General features: G+C 40.1%; 1 protein-coding gene across 1 annotated transcript in view; it reads left to right on the forward strand.

Moving 5' to 3' along the window:
* Positions 1-20,621, forward strand: part of SLC23A2 (solute carrier family 23 member 2) — a 76,997-nt gene that overhangs the window by 240 nt on the left and 56,136 nt on the right. Inside the window, exon 2 of the mRNA XM_032786749.2 lies at positions 12,157-12,255. Coding sequence (XP_032642640.1) covers positions 12,157-12,255 — 99 coding nt within the window. The remainder of the gene's footprint in view (positions 1-12,156; positions 12,256-20,621) is intronic.

Genomic DNA, 20,621 nt, shown 5'->3' on the forward strand with positions numbered 1-20,621 from the left:
TATTATTCAGTTATCAGGGTTTATGTTGGCTTAAGCATAGTGACCAGATATGCAATTAAGCTTTTTAGATGTAGAAATTTTGAGTGGCATTGCATTATGAAGAGACTTTTACTAGATCAATGAGCTAAGTTCTTGACTCCTCAATGTCTATTGTGATAAAGCTCTCTAACACATGTCTTAAGATGTGTCTCTTAGTAAGCATACACCTACTCATCTTTTTTTGGGAAGAATCTTGTTTTAAAATTGTCTGGCAAAATTACATCTATTGAGAGGAAATTCAGGCTGTAATTTGTCTGGAAATAATTTTATTAAAGTAGGGAAAGTAGTTCCATATTATGAATAGCTGCAATGAATGTGTTTTTTTCGGAAAAACAAATACTAACAACGTGTGTAGTGATGGCATTGCTAAGATGAAAAAAACCTTTGATTTTAACTGAGGTGAAAGTAAATGACACTGAATTATTCCACACAGTGCCATGGTTCATTTCATACTGAAGGATTATGCCATAGATACAAAACCATTTTGAAATAAGTTATATTAGTAGCTTTTGTGGAAGCATAATTATGCTAGCTGCAACGATGTTTAATTGTTTTTAATAGGTGAGTTTTAGCACCGAACCTCCATAACTGTGCTGTATCTGCTTAATGTCTATATCTTACAGACTTAACACAGTTTTGCTACATTGTGGACAGGAACACAGTGGTTTTTGTTGGTGTTATCTCTCTGTTAACTGTCTAGACTAGTGTTCTTCAAACTTTATATTGGTGAGCTCTTTCACACAGCAAGCCTCTGAATGTGCCCCCCCCTTTATAAAATGGGGGGAGGGAGGATTTAATTTAGTGGCAGCTCGGGGCTGTCAGCACCATGGAGCTGATAGCTCATGATCCCCGTGTAACCACCTTGTGACCCCCAGTTTGAGAACCCCTGGTCTAGAACGTCTTCATCAGTTCCTCAACTCCGCTGGATGTCAGTGGTTTAACATAACGAGCTTGCAATCAAGAAAACTTTGCCATTTGACTAATGCTGCTGCATTACCATTTGGTTCTCTTGAACCAGAGAGAACTGGGGTTTCCAGTAGGAACATTAGTGAATTTAAGGTGTCTTTCCCAATCAGATCTATAATCTTGCTTTTCTGCATTTCACATTAAAAATATTTCTGGTTGCTTTTCCACAGGTTTGTTCCTTTTCTGGTTACTTCTGTTAAGATGTGACAAAAATGTGGTGATTAAACTTGGAATTATTTATCCAATCGCCACACAGTTTATCAGAGTTTTGGTTTCAGGAGGAAGGGAGAGATCTTATTGATTTTATCCTCCATGAGCTAATGTTTAGCCACTGTTTGCTTCTGATGTAACTGTCCACACAGTCATCAGTCTCACATTCCAAAAATTCTGATGAGCTTAAATCTACCGTGTCCTAGTATCTCTTCACAGCCAACAAAACAGAGAACCATGATGCTGAGCTTAGTGACTTTAAGAGTAGAGGGTTGAAGCTTGGGCAGGATGTTCCCTCTAACTAGCCTTCATTTTGAATCATGTGACATTGGCTGCCTTTGCAAATGTTTGACCTCTGAAATATCAGTGCTAGGGGCTATTTATTTATAGAGGCATCGATTCTTGGGAGCAGCATTAACAGAGCACTGAGAAGAGTCAGCTATTGGATGGTCCTAGTGACCCTCTACAAAGATTATGATATGAAAGGTGCAAATATTATTTTCATGAAGATGCAGGTTAGACATGAGTCCCTGTGTTTGTGGATCAGCCAAATATTTTTTTCCTCCTGACCATTCCCATATTGTGAGTGAGTGTGTGTGTGTGTGTGTATATATATATGATATATAGATGATGGAATGTAAGCAGAGTCAGGATGAGCTCTACCCTGACACATGGTGGTGAATATGGAGAGTGTGGAAAGGAATTTCAGGTATTTGCAATGGCACACCCACCTCACCTAAGCATAGCCCACAGCCGCCTGGGATGGTTATTTTGAAGACTCTGGTATCCCTAATTCTTTGTTATTGCTGGGACGAATGAAGATGTGTTACGTGTAACCCATGACTATGTGAATGAGAGACATCGATAGACGAGGGCTTATGACAGAAGACTCATCCCAATTTAAGTATCACTTGCTAGACTAAGGGAACATGGGTTCAAACCCGATAGACGGAATTGGGGACTTGTGGTGTACTTGAGTATGGCCCCTTTGTAGGCCTGGAACACCAATTGCACACATCCTCCTCTCTCCATTGTAAGAGTAGAGCTTTTTTTGATTCCATTAGGAGTCCACTAAAGGCTGCTGAGCTGAATTCATTGTTGGGCAATGGGTTCACAGCACCGGGGCCCCTCATCTGTGAGCTGAAATCGAGCGAGATGTATGTAATGGGATTAACTACTAAAGAGCTGAGAATACTGAGCTAAGCGATGAGTGTGCTAACTATAGGGGAGCCTGAAGACCTATGCTAAGCAAACTGGCAGAGGCGGAGAGTTGCAGCATGTTGACGATGCAGGGCCCATTGAAACAGTGAGCGGATGAACGGTTTCGGGTGACGGTGGAGTGGCTCGCAGGCGTATGGTCGGGGAGAGCGCGCACAGCTGTGTAGTGGAGCTGTCGTGGTGAAGGCTGCAGCAGAACTCCACGAGAGGCGGAGCAGTTGGCCTTGCCCACGTAAGTGTGCCCTTACCACTCTGTGTGGGCCCTCTCCCCATTTCCATCCAGGCTGAGGGGATAAAACTCTGCAGATAAACTTTGAACTCTGGAGTGGCACTGACCAGAGGCTTTTGGTTTTTGGACTTTGGGTGATTGACTAAGACCCTAGGGGAAAGGACATTGCCAGACGTACTTGGAGGTGGTTTTTGCTTATGGTTGTGTTATAATCCTGTTGTGGTGTTTCTCCAATGTGATGCCGCATTGTTTTCCCGCCGCCGTACCTCGCTTTATTGAAAGGGAGGATTTGCGGGGTGGGGGGGGGGGGGGGGGGGGGGGGGCGTACCGATCACACCTCGAGATTCCAGTCTTGCGATGAAGGGGAAGTATCTCTCGCCCCCTCGCCTCACCCCCCCCTCCCCCACCCACCCTCCCCCACCTTCCCCCACATTCCCCCCCCACTCCTCCCTCCACCCCACGCTTTCCCCTCCTCCATCCCCTCCCCCCCCCTCCCTCTCCTTCCCCTCTCGCTATCCCACCACCCACGTCCCGCCGCGCCTTTCCCCCTCCCTACCCAGCCGACCTTTCCCCCGCCTCCCCCCATCTCCTCCCCCCCCCCCTTCCTCACTCTCTCCCTATCCTCCTTTCTTCCCCACCCCCTCTCCTCCCCGCTCCCGGCCCCCACTCACCCTCCGCGCCCCCCTCTCGTTCGCCCATTCCCTCCCCGCCGCACTCCCCCCTCCTCCTGAGAAGGTGGCGCCCGGCGGGGAGGGGGAGCGGCTGGCGGGGGGGGGTTGGTATGTTAAGTTCCACAAGGTTATGACATGGTGGGGGACTACTTGTAGCCCGGTTATGTATTGTTAATTGAAAACCCCTGGAACGTCTGAATCCCAGGCCTTGTTCGCCTCGGCCATATAAATCTGGGACTCCAGAGGTGGTGCATGGTGAGGGAGATGTAGTTGTATAATAGTGAGTTATTTTTTAGGATAGTAATATATGATTGGTGGTGCGAGGAGGCACATAGTCTTCTGATTTGGCGAAGTATTTTAGCCCTAACGTGGGAGGAAAGTGGCTAACAGCCCGCTTAGGTGGCTGAGGCAATTCTGTCAGTGATGATCTCACAAATTAGCATTTGGGGGGAATAAGTAGACGGGAAGGGATGTGGGGGGGCAGAGGTGAGAGATGAAAAATCTTCTCCGTGTATTTTCCCCCTCATGTGCTGTAGGTTTGCTCAGAGTTGAGAGAAAAATAAAAACACTACAGCAGTAGGCTCCATTGATGCTCGTGTAATGCCGCTGACCTGTTGTCGGCTGGGATCAAACTTGAGACCCCTGAAGCTTAGTGTGTGAGCCTCTACTGCATGAGCTAAAAGCCGCATTGATGAGGCTGTAGCAGCCCATCAATCTCTACATGATTTAGGTACACTAGAGGAGGACAGAGCACCACACCAAGCAGACATGGGTTGCACTTGTTTGATTCTTTCACGACCAAGTTAAGTTTCTGCATCTCCCTCATCTTTCCTTGTCCTTTCTTTGCTTTGGCCAAATACTACTCCTACTGAAGTCATAACTCTCTCGCTTAATTAGTAACAGGACTGGGTCCTCCCTTAGCAGATTTCATAAATCAAGTGATACAAGTTTACCTGGCTAAAGAGCTTCATCTGATTCACTTCAGTTTATTGCATACTATTTATAACAGGAGGGGGTGCTATATAATTTCTCACTTACTGGTTCGTTGTCTTCTCACTTTGTTTAATTACTCTGTACTTTGAGCTTCTTCAAAGAACATTTGTAGCAAAGTAAAACATCAGAAATCAGCTTTGTTAAATATGTGCTTCGCACTTAATGGATTATAATAGAAAAAGTAATCAAATTTAACTACAAATGGACAATTGACCACCTTTCCTCAGAGAGATTTAGGAAGCAATAATTGGCATGCTTTATTCAGAGTTATTGAAGTAGAGACTTTGGGGATTTGATGTTGCGTGCAGTTTCCCTACTATTCGGCATGCACCTGTTCAAAGTAAATCACCCCTGCTAATATCAGTATTCTATTTCCAAACCTGGATATCCAAATATGATTTAGCAGCATTTACATCTTCACTAAACTTCCATGTAAATGGTACTTAACTTGATTCTGAGGGGGAAAAACAAACCTAATACAGTGGAGTAGCACCTCTTAAAGGAATAAGCTTCTCATCATATAGCTCTGGCTGCTGACTTTTGTCTGGGTCCTGGGTTTTAAATACATTTGAAATCCAGTTATAATTTGAATAAATTCTGTAAGTAAGAATATGAAATCAGACTTAAACAAATCCATCCCCTATGACAATTCAAATAAAAAGAAAACTTAGCCTGAAGTCATAGGTGCCCAAAGAATGCTGTTAGAATTCTAACTGAAAATTTAATACCAATAAATGATGTGTAGGATGCAGTAGCTAGAGACACTGATGAGTACACTAAAGATTAGCTCTGAACCTGGATATCTTTCATATTGTAACAGTGTAATGACTGTAAGATACAGTCACAACTCAAGCAGTTAAAAAAAAACAAAAAAAAAAACCAACCCTGCAAATATTTCAGTTAAAGTATATGCATATGTTTGTGGGACGAAAGGGGTCATGCTATTAGTGTTAGAACATGTACACAGGAAGAAGAAAGGTATTCATAGATTACAAGGCCAGAAGGGACCATTGTGACCATCTAGTCTGGCCTCCTGTATTACGCCAGCGAGGGAACTTCCACAAAATAAATCTTTGAGCAGATTTATTAGAACATGCAGTCTTGATTTAAAAATGGTTAGTGGTGGAAAATCTCCCATTACTGTGGTAAATTGTTCCAGTGGTTAATTACTCTAATTTGCAGTCTGAATTTGTCCATCTTCAAATTTTGACCCATTGAATCATTCTCTGCTAGATTGAAGAGCCCGTTATTAAATATTTGTTCCCCGTGTCAGCTGTGTAGTAGTCACCCTTTAATCTTCTCTTTTTTAAGATAAATAGATTGAGCTCTTCAAGGCATGATTGCTGATCTTTTAATCATTCTCATGGGTATTCTCTGTGAGATCTACAGTTCATCAGCATCCTTCCTGAACTGCAGGCACTGGGACTGGACACTGTATTCCAGCAGTCATCGCACCAGTGCCAAACACTCATGGCAAGATGCAGTACAAATAGGTTGATTGGTGTAGGAAGTATATGAATGAACTAAGGCCGTAGTGATAAGAATGTTTTATCTTTTCAAGACTTGTTTGTCCCAACCTTTCTGCTTTGAGAATCCTTTAAAATATCACTTATATTTCTCATGGGGAAGGGATGAGCGGTGTCTAGGAACAGCTGTAGTTTGAATCAATGAAATTTTGAAAGGAGAATATTTGATATGTTACATTTTGTTGGGCACAATTCTTTTTCCCTTTGGTAAAAGATCACCGGAGTAACCCAGTACTAGAAAAAAACTATTACTACGTAGCGCTTTGTTCTCCTGTTGCTTATTCACTTATATGTCACTACTCAATGGTGATCACACATATCTCAGTACATCCAGCATTGTGAAACTCATTTCAAATGGGCCAAAAGTAAAATAAGTAGAGGGTAAGTGACATGAGAATAAGAGCCCTTTGAATATAAACGTGTATACCTTAAGTCCTGTTGTAAATATCACCATGTGGAAAACAGAAGATGGTCTGTGTTGTGTGTGCTTCAAACAAACAAACGGAAAACCCCCATCAATGATCCTGAGTTATTTTTCACTTGTTTTGTGCAGTTTTCGTGAAATCCTGTCACAAGACTTGGTGGAATAATCATATTGCAACATACAGACAAATATGCCAAGAAAAAGTATTTTTCATTTTAGAATCATAAAAGCGTCCCTGTTATGGGAGCACCACGTGCTTTTGCTGTTGAAATACTTTTTGATTTTTTTTCAGCTGCCATTAATGTTTGTAGTTGCATACTCATACTTATTCTTCAGAGCTCTTGTGTGGCTTGAAAGCTGCTCTCTCACAAAGAAATTGGTCCAATAAAATATATCATCCACCTTATCTCTCTCATATTCTGGGACTGACACAGCTACAACTACATTGCATAGAACAATAATTTTGAGTGTCTGTTTGCTGGAGGAAGAGGTTATCTGGGTTTCTAGGATCCTTCATTCTAAAAGCGCTAGTGTTTTAGCCAGATCAGTCTTAGATGGAGGGAACGGGACATGTACATTACGTTGTTAATGGTGAATCTTGGAATAAAGGACTGCTTATAATTATTAGTCGTGTCCAGAGCCATATGCATACCAAAGTTAGATAGCCGCTGGTCAGGATCATTGTGCTAAGTGCTGGGCAATTACAGAGAAAGGCATGCTTCCTGCTCTCAACAGCATAGTCTAAAAAAAGTAAAATCCAAGGAGAGTGAAAATAGAGTGCAATCAAATATATATATATATAAAAAAAATAAATATACAGTTTGTTTTTATTATTCTAAAATGCCATCTTCCTCCTGTGCCTGTCAACCCAGCCTTCCTTAATGTGGTGATTTTCATATGGGTATTTTACTGAGCTAGTTTTACTTTAGGGAGGACTACTTAAAATTAGAGATGTTGTGTAAATTTTGATGGGAGTAGCATTTCACCCTATCCTTTACGGATCCCTGATGAGCATCTTCCCCTTATGAACGTTGTGGACACTGTCCTCCTAGCTGAAGAGTAGCAGAAAAAGTTTCCTTTAATAAGGCGATGGTACTCCTTAACTGGTGGTATTGTTCAGCATCTGCCAGTCTCTTCAAATGTTCTGAATGCAATGCCTGCACAGTTCTTCTCACATTGGTTGTCCCATGGAGCTGGAAACTGGAATTGGAAATTGAATCCTCATCGGTCTTCTACTGCAGCGCACCAGCACTACGCCATGAGCTGACTGATTGGTGGGTAGAAATTGCACGGTAGTTTTAGTGTGAAATGTGTTTTGGTCCTGACTGCACAGTAGAAGCTACCAAATTTTGGGTACTTGGCTAGAATATGGTAGTCATCCTGCATCCCCCAACACTCACCCGTCCCTCCCCTGCACCCAAAAATAATACTCTCTGAGAATTTCCGTGGGTTTTGCAGAGTAGACAGAACTGATCTGGACTCTAGTATTGTGCTACAGTCCTGTAGAAGTACAAGTCTGTAGTTTGGCTCCAGATTACAGTTAAGTCAGGCTACACTACAAGACCAATCCGTGTTCTGGGTTGGTCGAACTTGTTTGGCAACTTGATTGCAGCACAGTGATCCCGTGATGAGACCTTCAGTTGGAGGAAGTAGGCTGTATTACTAATTTTGTCAATCTCATGCTGTACCATAAAAGTTTTCATTTGATGCATGACTAAAAACTATGGCAGACATGAGACCCAGCCACTTCTAAATAAGTAACTCAGTGACAGAAAGGGACATGGTTTCTTTTGTGTGGTATAGTTTCATTTCTTGCTAGTGAACAGTAACACCTCAGTTGCCCTGTTAATAATAAAAGCATGTCTTTGAATTTTATTATTTTTTTAGAGCCCCATAATGTCTAGTGGCTCAAATATGAGACTGCAGTTCATAAACAATTTGAATTGTGCAAAACACTATTGTGCAAAACTTCTTGCTGGTGTAATAGCTGTTTATGAATTTCAGATACATGGAAATTGAATATGGGAGGATTTTTTGTTTTTAAGGTTTTATTTTCCTTTCTTAGTCTGTCTGTCTGTCTGTCTGTCTCTCTCTCTCTCTCTCTCTCTCTCTCTCTCCCCCCCCCCTCTGCCCAGGGTGGGGGGAAGAGTGGATGATTGGGTAGAGGTGAATGTCACTGTTGAATGCCTGTCTTGTGGTGAAAAGGCTTTTTTGAAGCAGAAAGCTTTGGCAGTAGTTTTGAAAGATCAGGTTCTGATGCTGCCTGATCTTCTCTGGAAGCTAGCTGGATCCCTTCAGCTGAGAATGTTTTATCTCCAGACGTTGTGCACTTCGTTCTGGGCTTTGAGCTTGATTGTCCCAGAGAAGTGTAGCTGTCCTGGTGGCTTATAGATCAGAATTCTGTCTCTAATATTCCTGGGACTTGATCAGTTAATGTTGCTTAGGACCGAAGCTGTACACTGTCGTCGGAACCTGAGTGGAAGTCAGTGGAGGATAGGCATGACATACATATTCACTGCAGCCTAATTCATTGGGAAGATGAAATCAGATAATGTTTTGAAAAATGGTTAGATCAATAATGTATTGGGAAACATGCACTCTTAAAAGAATGCATATGGAAATTCATTCACTTTTTTTTTACCATTTAAGATCGTGTGTTACCATTTAGACCTTCGGTGACTTGTGAATGTTTTGACTGTTACCCAAAATGCATGCTCCCCCCTCCCCCCCCCAACATGTGTGGGTTTGTGGAAGGACGTACAGGGAGAAGACTATATCTAATTGAAAACAGGAATAGGAATTTCCTTTTTATATTTCTTGATGGCTCTGAGCCTAATCCTGCAGTCTTTACACAGGCTAGACTCTCATTATTTTTATTTGCGATATATAATGTTTCTAAAGTATGGAAAGGTCTGAAATATCAGTCTGTTGAAGTACTGCAAGCAAGAATGCAAACATGGCCAGCTTCATTGTTTACCATTTATACAATTTTGTAAGATGTTAGCTGTCATTGACGTTTGTGGAGTTGTATGTCTGTCTCTCTGTTTTGAGGACAGACACAAGGGTTGTGTTCTGTGTGTCTAAAAGAGTGTTGATCAGAGCACAAATGTCTGTTGCTGCATTCTTTTAGTGGAAATGCTTTTATTTTCAAGTGTGTAAGCTTTTCTAAAATAAACTTCATATCTTAAAAATTAGGTCATTTCCAGGCATGGGAAAGAAACGTTCTTTTTATTTATGTAAGTGTTCTAAAAAGCTACAAATGGATTCTAACCCAGAATTGGTACAGAAATGAGCCTCCAAATCATTGTTGGTAACAGTTCAGTTATTTGCCAGATAGCCTCTTAACTCTGAGAGAGCTCCTTTTTCGTCATCCCTGATTGAATTATGCCTGCTATTTCTAGATAGAGGAAAGGTTAGATTTTTCAGTACTCAGTGATATTTGCTCACTGGTGGAAAATGTTAACGTGAATGTTAAGATCTTTGTGACTTCTGACCTAGTTAATTTTCAACTAAAATATCAAGTTCTCATAGTTTAAAGTAGCTATAAAATGGTATTGGAACACTTCTGTTTTACCAGTGCACAAACTGATATTAATAACTTGCTGATGCAGTTTTTAGGTAGGGTGATCGGATGAGAGGGAGAAAGTATCAGGACACATTGGGGGCGGGAGGGGTGTCAGCCGACGGGGAGAAAAAAAAAAAACCTGAGTGCTGCCGGCGGAGCGAAATATCAGGAGAAATTGCGTCCGGACCAAAGATCGGTCAGGACGCAGGACAAACACCTAAATATCGGTTGGTGACCCTATTTTTAGGTGAACAAGCAAACTGAATGCACTAGGTTATTGACTTCCTTGGTTTTTTTGTTTTTGTTTTTTTGCCTTTGATCTGTCGAAGCAGGTTTACAACTAGTAGAAAATGGAGGTAAAATGCATACCTTGCAAAATAATGTCTTTATTCTCTTTTTCTCTAACAATTCTGAGAACTATGTATTAAATCGCTATCCATATTTGAATTTGTGCTGTTTTTTTAAGGATGGATTTTTGCTTTCAGGATGAGTCTTGTATCCAAAGCGTGATGGGTAAGAAAAACCCCAAAATCTGTCTATACTAATGGACCTGAGAACTTGCTGTTGCTCCATATTAAATGCAATGTAAAAGCATAGAGTAGCAGATGATCAGCTTTTACTCTGGAGGAAAGAACAAATATAAAATGAATCAACTGATAAACAAAGGTCTTTCAGAAATGAGCAGAAAGTGGGGAGAGGGGCACGGTCAGTCAAAGGGAGCCCTTCTCTGCAAAATATGTACATAGCCCCATAATTAATTTGCTTATCTATAATTCCTCGAGATGTTAAGGTACTGACACACATGGCAAGAGTGACGCAGAGAGCAATTTATGCCTGTTCTAGTAGTATTGCTGTTACCTTTCTCCCACTTCCTTGTGTTACTTAGTTCCTCTCTCCTCCTCCTTCTGTAGTTGTCGTTCACTGCCTGAATGGCTTTAGTTAACTGCTCTTGTGGCCTTAATAGGTTTATTTTCTAATTTGTGGATGTGACTTCACACCCATGCACTGGGTCCATCTTTTGGGGGGGGGCGTATTTTTATGAAGGGCTGATTGTGAAACTGAAAACTGCAATTCATGTTGGTTATAGTGTATTCCAGGATCTATAGGAAGATGGTGGTAAGGATCAGAATCTCAATTGATTATAATACACAGTTAAGCATATTCTTATGTTAAAAAAGACCAGTGATCCATATTATTTAGATAATTGGTATTTATCTCATGGTCCAAAGTCAGAAATTATACAACAGAATGAAATAGTTTGCATCACACTTGTGATTTATTACAGGCCCTTAGGAAGGCAGTTCTCTGCTAGAAAAGTCAAATTAAAAATGCTTAGCATTTGCTTTTACACTGTCGAATATGCAATCTAAACGGAAGGTGTGGCATTAAGAAAAACTCATGACATTGATTTCATGGTATTGTACTAAAATACTTCAGTAATGAAAGTACATCTAATTTCCAGAGAATTACTTTGCTCACGCTGAAAGAATCTGTGAGAGCATGACAAAAACCTTCCCCTTTCCCTTACTTGGGAAACAAGGTGAAGATTAAAGACAGAAATTCCCCATTTTCATCTAAGTGCCATTAAAAACATAAGCAAAGGAGACAATTGTTGCTTCACTACCACAAACCATGCTCTTGTTTAGTAAAGAAACAAGAATACTGTGTTGCTTTTAATCGACTATACATATGTAGTTTTAAAAAATCTTCTCAGCAAGATGTCTGGAAATGTGACCTTTACTTTGTGAACTGCTATAGAATATGGCAGTGGCTCTCAACCTTTCCAGGCTACTGTACCCCTTTCAGGACTAGGAATCTGATTTGGCTTGTGTACCTTCAAGTTTCAGCTCACTTAAAAACTACTTGCTTACAAAATCAGACTTAAAAAATACAAAAGTGTCACAGCAGACTAGTACTGAAAAATTGCTTACTTTCTCATTTTTACCATATAATTCTGGAATAAATCAATCAGTGCATAGTATATAGAGCAATATAAACAAGTAATTGTCTGTATGAAATTTTTGTTTGTACTGACTTTGCTAGTGCTTTTTTATGTAGCCTGTTGTAAAACTAGGCAAATATCTAGATGAGTTGATGTACTCTCTGGAAGACCTCTGTGTATCCCCAGAGGTACACATACCCCTGGTTGAGAACCACTGGAATATGGCCACTAGAACAACTTGAATATATTCTTAAGGAGCTACAGTGAGAGAGCTTCTTGTTACATACTCTTTAGCGATAGTTGACATCAAATATGGTGTCACAAGCTGTGTAGTTAAGTAAGTTACGATATTGTATGTGGATTTTTTTTGTAGGTTGTCATAACTGGTGGCGCAACATCAAGTGGTGATCAGGACACAGAGGACACAGAGCTGATGGCAATCTATACCACAGAAAATGGCAGAGCAGAAAAGGTATAACTTTTTGTTAAATACTTCGTAAAACTCATGTTAATATAAAATAACTTACTCTTGCTTCATCCTAGGGCCTGAGCATTCTTTCTGATTAATTAAATTCACTGTCTGCCTTCTCTGCTTCCACAAAATACACTGACTTACAGCCCCAATTCTTGGTTCACTGCGGTATTTGCCTTCCTTATGGTCAGGTCCTTGGTTACAGAGCTCAAGGAGCGATATAGCAATTAGGTTAGGCGGTTAAAACACAAAAACAATTTCTTTAATTGTTAATATGTGGCTTTTTTGCCTTTTTGAACTCCATCTGGCCTTTTACACATCCTCATATGCTGCTACACTCTGTCAAACTTGCTTCTGTTGAAGTATTAAAAGTATTAAGTATCTAGAAGTATTAGAATGTATCAGCTTAGGGCTAGTCTACACTGGCAACGCTTAAGTGCTGCTGTGGTGCTCTCCCAGCACTCTAAAAAAGCCACCTCTACAATGGGCATAGCCACCGGCGCTGGTGCGCTATCTACATGGGCATGTTAGAGCACTGAAACCTGCAGCGCTCAGGGGGGTGTTTTTTCACATCCCTGAGCGAGAAAGTTGCGGCTCTGTAAAGTGCCAGTGTTGACAAGCCCTGAAAGGAAAGAACGAAGGACCATGGACTCAACTCCTCTGTTAATCCCAATTCAGTGAGTTCCTATGTGTCATGAGATTGCAAGATGTCATCCTTCCACTATCAGTCTACACTATACACTATCAGCCTCATAACTATTCCATGGTTGCTACTGTAGCCTCAGGACTGTTTCCATGTCCCATATGCTCCTCTCTGATGTGCATTTCAGCTGGTGAACTGCTGCTGTTAGTCCCTTCCCAAAGTGATTCTCTGCAGCAACATAGAAATCTATCTCCTTTTAGATCTCTCTAAAGCCAACTTTCTGCAAACGAAACCTTGCCAATTCCAATGCATTTAGATCCCCCCAGTAGTACTCTATCATTTTGATCAGATGGGTAGTTTTAATCTTAAAATGTCCATAATAACAAGGTAAATGATGTTTCTAAATATTGATTCAATCACTCTGACTTTGAAATTTTCAGCAAGAACTCTCTCACTTCCCTGTTAGAAGACAGAATTAACGAGAATTGCAGGAAAAAAGCCTGCCAGCAGGTGTTCTGGCATTAAGACTGTACTGATTTTTGCGACCTTTGTCTTGTGTCTCACATACTCAAGTTTCTAATCCTTCTGAATACGAGGGCATTTTTTTGGTTCTTTACTGAAAGCATTGTGAACCCATAAATGTTCTCCTTGGATATTGCTAGTGGCATATTAACTATTCAAAGGGACTCCGTTAAGGCAACTAGGCCTAAAATTAAATCAGCTTGGTTTTGATTTCGTAGCATTTATCATAGAATCATGGAACTGAAAGAGACCTCGAGAGGTCATCTAGTCCAGTCCCCTGCACTCAAGGCAGGAGTGAGTATTATCTAGAGCATCCCTGGCAGGTGTTTGTCCAACCTGCTCTTAAAAATCCCCAATAATGGAGATTCCACAATCTTCCTAGTCAATTTATTCCAGTGCTTAACCATCCTGATAGTTAGGAACTTTTTCCTAATGTCCAACCTAAACCTCCCTTGCTTCAGTTTAAGCCCATTGCTTCTTGTCCTATCCTCACAGGTTAAGAAGTACAATTTTCTTCTCCCTCCTCTTTGTAACAACCTTTTATGTGCTTGAAAGCTGTTATCATGTCCCCTCTCAATCATGTCTTTTCCAGACTAAACAAACCCAATTTTTTTCAATCTTCCCTCATAGGTCAGGTTTTCTAGACCTTTAATCATATTTGTTGCTCTTCTCTGGACTTTTTCCAGTTTGTTCACTCCTTCCTGAAATGTGCCCAGAAGTGGACACGATGCTCCAGTTGAGGCCTAATCAGAGCGGAATAGAGTGGAAGACTTACTTCTCATGTCTTGCTTACAGTACTCCTGCTAATATATCCCAGAATGATGTTTGCTTTTTTTGCAACAGCGTTACACTATTGACTCTCATTTAGCTTGTGATCCACTATGACTCCCAGATCCCTTTCCGCAGTACTCTTTCCTTGGTGATGATTTCTCATTTTCTATTTGTGCAACTGATTATTCCTTCCTAAGTGGAATACTTTGCATTTGTCCTTATTGAATTTCATCCTATTTATTTCAGACCATTTCTCCCAGTTTGTCAGTTCATTTTGAATTTTAATCCTATCCTCCAAAGCACTTGCAACCCCACTCAGCTTGGTATCATCCGCAAACTTTATAAGTGTTCTCTCTATACCTTTATCTAAATCATTGATAAAGATATTGAACAGAACCGGACCTAGAACTGATCTCTGCAGGACCCCACTCGTTATGCCCTTCCAACATGACTCTGAACAACTGGTAACTACTCTCTGGGAATGATTTTCCAACCAGTTATATGCCTAGCTTATAGTAGGTCCATCTAGGTTGTATCGACTTTGCAAGATAACACGGATAGAAAAAGAGCTAATAGGGTAGGGCAGTGATGCAAATAGGCAGAATATACAAGAATGTAAAAGAATTTTAGCTCTTCTGGTGCATAAGATTCGTGTATATCGGTCTGCATGGGCAAAAACAAGTGGTTAGTTGAGTTGGCTCTGTTGACTTAGGCCTTATCTAAACAAGAATGTTGCCCCAGATTAATTTAAATGTTAAACCAATTTAAGTTAAAACAGTGGAAACCTATGTGAACACGCTTCTGACTAAGAATAGTTTATTTTGGTTAGCTTTAACACCTTTCCAATCAACTTAAATTAAATTGAAATCAACTTGGTTTATCCAAATCACAGTGGCCTCACAGCCTTTTGTTCTAGTTTAACTAAGGAAATAGTTGCATCTGTCAAGGATGGTGAAAAATCCACACCCATGAAAGAAGTAACTATAAGGACCTTATCCCTGGTTTAGACAGTGCTAAGCTGACAGAAGAATTTTTCTGTCAACCTAGCAACTGTCTCCCATGGAAGGGGATTACCTGTGCCACGGAGAAGCATTGCAGTGGTGCAGCTGGGTTGCTCTAGTCTTTTCAGTGTAGACCTACCCCAAAGCCGCTTAATATCCCACCTTTAATTTAAATAGTGAAGCTTTCTCATGGTGAGGAAGCCATGGGTTAACTCAGCTGAAAACCTTTCAGTGCCCACATAAGCATAGTTTAATACCTTTAAGATTGTCAGCACAAGCGCAACACAGCCGACTCAAACAATCTCAATAAACTGTACCTATGTGGGCATTGAGGGGAGATTTAAGTCAAAATTAGTTGATTAGATTGAAAGGCACATCTCTCTTTGCCCGGGTAGACTGATCCTCTGAGATACCTTCTGGCTCACAAGAATCGACCAGTGAGAGCAAGAAGAGGTAATGCCTTTGGAGTAGTCTAGTGTCACTTATATGCATCTGTTCTGGGTTGTCAGTGTGTATTGAGAGTTGGGGTTTCATCTGTTGCATTAGGCTGCTATTAGGTTTTTGTTTTTTATTTTTTGAACGGTGAAGACATATTTTCTTTGCTTTTTTTTAAAATGTAATGTGCTCTCATGCTGCGTCAAATACATGGCATATGCTTGTCCATGTCATGCCTGAAACCGTTCAAAACTGGGCAGGCATGAAATGATAAAGGTTCATCATTTCTGCCTTCCAAGTGTCTATTTCTTCCTCTGTCCAAATTAGCTCTTTATCTTTTACAATGCAATTTTGTTTTATTGTTGATGGTTACATTGAACTGAAGAGACTGGGTAAGCTTTGCTAACTGCTCTATTAGTCTGCCACTTTTGTATTGCTAAAATCATGTAGAATTTGGGGCCTGGTTCAAGTTGGGGCTCTTTCTAATCAGCTTTAAAAAAAAAAAATCTGACAGAATAGCCACTACTAGACACAGCACCTTTTTGGTGCAAGAAGTAAGTTGTGGGGTTTTTGTTTTTTTCCCTCACACTTGACTTTTATAAGAGTTGCTCTGCTGTTCCAACTCCTTCTGATTTCAGCACCTCCCTGGATTGGACCCATGAATTTTGAAGTCAGCTTTGAAGAGACAGTTCTGTGGCGATCCAGGCACTGCTTTTCTCAGTCTTTGTGCACATTTTACTTATTCACAGTCTTTGCAGATTTTCTAATCTGGCATCTTTATCGTCAGATTTTCCTTTTGAGAAATATGTATTTCTAATAGGGATGAAATAGGTCTTTCCTTTTTTGATTGGTGGAAAATATCTCACAAAAAGCCTTGAATCGGATAGTGCAGGAAACTGCTTGCTCTGTTACAGTAAAAACATAATAGATGAGGTGGTGGCAAACATGAGGTATGTCTTTTACCTTCTTTAACAAAAAGGACTACACAAAGTTATCTGTAGGTTTTCACATCTCATCCCTTGAAACTGATTCACTGTTTCCAGGGGAGATTTTCAAAGGCACAAAGAGGAGTTAGGAATCCAAGTCCTTGTGATTTTCAGTGAGAGTTGGGCATGTAACTGCCTTTTGTGCCTTTGAAAAATCTCTCCTTAAACCTGCCTGCGGGGCTACTTGAAAGAATTAAGGGTTTCTTAATCCTCGAGGGTGGAGTAGGGGAGGGCTTTAATCTATTCCATCAGCCTTATTCACGCTGATAGATAGAACTATAGGTATTAGTAGTCATTATGGAATTACTCTTCAGTCGTGTTATATTCCTGTTAAACAAGTGGGCTTTCTATATTGAAACAAACAAATGTTGACTTTAACAGATTTTGTGAAACTAAAGAAATGTTAATTAATGTATTTCCACTAGTACTGTTGATGTTAAGCCATGTAACTGACATCTTTGTGCTGAGTGTTAATACGCCAAGGACTGGAGAACTTCTTCAAGGTAAATCTTGTTTGGGGCTTGAACCCCAAATGCCATTAGACCTTTGATTGTCAGAAGCTGGGATTGGATGATGGGGGATAGATCACTTGATAATTGCCATGTTCTGGTTATTCTCTCTGAAACATCTTGCACTGGCCACTGTCAAAAGACAGGCTATTGGCCTCATTGGACTATTGGTCTGACGCAGTATGTCCTTTCTTATGTTCTTATAACCTTCTCTTTTGTAACGTAGACTCTAGCCTGAAATTTTTCAAGTGAAATTATTTGGAATAGTATCAGAGGGGTAGCTGTGTTAGTCTGGATCTGTAAAAAGCGACAAGGAGTCCTGTGGCACCTTATAGACTAACAGACGTATTGGAGCATAAGCTTTCGTGGGTGAATACCCACTTATATGAAATAGTTATTGATCTGGTGACCAAATTACCAGAACTTTGAAAAAGAACTAAAAAATATCTGACTTGATGGTAGTTTTAGTTATAATCATATATTTATATTAGGTTTTTATAGAGATCTGTAGAATCTAGTTCTGATATTCATCTTTAAAATTTAGACTGAAAATAGGCAATGTTAAAACAGGCATCACAGTCTTAATTTGCCAGTTTGTGTTGCTTTGAAATGATCTGTCTAATACTAAAATCACATACTTTATGGAAAGGTGTTTGTTAAACCATAAGACATAATTGAGATTTTGTGAAGAGCTGCATAGATTCTTTTCTTTATTAATATTTAGTTAGTTCCTTGACTATCTCAAAGTCTTTAGAAAATCTAAACATTTTTTAGCTGTAACTTTAGGAGGCTAATAATATACCAGCATCATTTTAGATTATATTGCGTTTAACAAGAACATTAGATAAATATCTGAAACAAAGTCCATAATGTATCGAATTGTCTAGATGCAGAAAACCTTTTATTCCAACGTCCTACTGTGAACACTAAGCTTATTCAGAGAGGCATAAAGATTATTTCTCTGTTTCTAATATATTATTTTAACTGGCAAAACTCCAGTTTTCATTACAGTACTGCAAAGATGAACTTTGGCAACTGGTGAGTTGTGAATTTTATCTGATGCTACTATTGCACCACAGGGATTAGGTCACATCAAGGCAAAGTTTGTATGTGGTAGCAATAATCTGATAAAGACTCTTTAATATGCAAAAATTATTATGATAAAATCACCATAATATATAGGTCTTCAGATCTGAAAGCATGCATTTGCTGACTAATTTTTCTGCGTAAATTGTATTTTTATCTGTTCTCTACTGATTTCTTGTTAACTCCTCAACTCCTCATCCAGTTCTTGGACAGTTTAGCCAGCTACATACCAGTGTAATTCAGATTACATTACGCTGAAGGAAAACATCCATACATTGCTTCAACACACTAAGTACTCAGTTCTGGGTACTACTTTTTCTGTCTCTCTCTTTTTTAAAACTGTACGTGAGCAGGATTGTAAATAATGCATAATATAATTTGCGCTATATAGATGGTGAACTTTATCAGCTCTGCGTGATGTAGGAACTTTGTAGAGTTGAAAGGAGAGGGCTTTATGCACTAGTCATCTAGCATGGGAGATAATGGTTGACACTGTTATTTCCTTTATGTAAACATCTCTCTTCTGTTTCTCAGTCGCCTTTAATAACAGTTTCGGTATCAGTCACGTTTCTTTTTTTGTTACTCTATTTCTCATAAAATATCACTCATCAAAGACCAAACGAGAAAAAAGTTCAAAGTGAAGATAACTAAAATGTATATAATCTGTGGTGAGTAAATATGCACGTTCACATATCATCTGTAGAGTATGAATGCTAAATTACCTGGCATCTGTTAGTCCCAGTATTAGGCCTGCTAGCCAGAGTGAAAATAGCTACACTGCCCTGTGGCTCTAATTTAAAGAAATAAACACTTGCACACTGCTTATTGCATCATTGATTTAATTGTAAAGTGTTGTCAGTTAGCTCATCATATAACACTTTTAAAAACATATCTTGAATTATGTCTCTTGCATTTTTATCATCTTTCACTTCTGGCTTCTCTCCACTTCTTTATTTTTTCCCCTTAATTAGATCATGGTGTAAGTCTGTCAGTTATTTTTGGTGTCTTTCTCCCTTTACTTCCATTATTTCCCTTTTGCTTTGTGCCTATAATCTGTGTGGTTTTCTCTATACATATCTATATCTGTCTCACTTCCCCAGCCCCACAAAAAATTCTTTTAGTAACTTGTTTATTTTCCAGTCTACTCCATCACGCTCATCCACGCAAATCCACTAACTTGGTCACACACTTACTCCCATCAGATACCTCATGTCACATTCCAAGATACAATCCAGACCAGTGAGGGGTTGTGTCACCACTTGCTCTGCAACTTTAGGTGCCTCACAATGTTTTGATGATGTAGCTCCCAACCTGGGCAGCTCACAAACAGCCTTCCAGCATGCAGGTCACACCCGAAGGGCTGGACAGTGCAGACAATTTTCTGGAAAAAAAAATACAGGCCTGGGAGTGTGTTCGGGTTATCCTGAAAGTTTAGTATCTGAGGCTCGTGGAAGCCAGAGTGTGGTTGGTGTGTTGCTGACAGACTGCTGGGCTCAGAGTCGCTGGATGTGTGTGTTTGAATATTTTCTATTTCTAAATATATTTTCAGGCTTTTAATCTCTTTTGTTGTAGATGGATGTGTTGTAAACTTGTGTTTGGGTAGGAAATAGCCAGGTAAGACAGCGTGCCAATAAATAACGCTTTTATCTCCAGGCTGTGACTAAGCTTTCTTTGAAAATTTCCCACCATCACTGTAGAAGTGGTGCAATTTCACCTGTCCTGTGAAGAACAGTGGGGAGTGTTTCAGGGTAGTATGGTGCGAATGCAGCTGAGGCAAGTTACTTGAAGCTCCTCAGCATAGCTGCAGACCAGGAGAAGAGGCCAAAGGGCAAGGACCAATGAAGGCACATGAGCTTGCCTAGATTATGGCCTGGACTTTTCATGAAATCTAGTGCCTAATATTGAGGCATTCTGAACATGTGCAAATGCAAAAATGTCACTCCAGCACACTATGTCATAGGCAACTTGTCAAGCTCACGCCACTCAGTTAGTCTTTGGAAGGACTTGACCTTGGAATGTTACATGTGGCACACAGTATGGTGAGGTGTTCTTTTGGGTAAGGGGGCAAGCAATAATTTTGCCTTCAGGAGTATAGGGCAACTGTTCATCAAGTTTAATTTGTGCTCTTAGATGGATGGCTTCACCAAAACAACTCTGGCATTGTTCACAAGGAAACAGTTTCTCTCTGTTAGTATTAGGCTTAGCTTTTATTTAACAGGGTGGCGGTGTTTGCTTCTTGACCTTTTTTAGTCAGTATGTCGATGACTTAGCCAAAAAATTAATTAAAATACAAAATCCCCTATTATAAACAAAATCCTCAGCAAGTACATATGCTAATCTCAGAGCAAAAGGAAGGATGAGGAGAAATGTATACAGGCACAAAAACACTCTTAAGAAGTTGAACAGAACTTAA

Source organism: Chelonoidis abingdonii, chromosome 2 (assembly GCF_003597395.2).
Source record: "Chelonoidis abingdonii isolate Lonesome George chromosome 2, CheloAbing_2.0, whole genome shotgun sequence".
NCBI lineage: Eukaryota > Metazoa > Chordata > Testudines > Testudinidae > Chelonoidis > Chelonoidis abingdonii.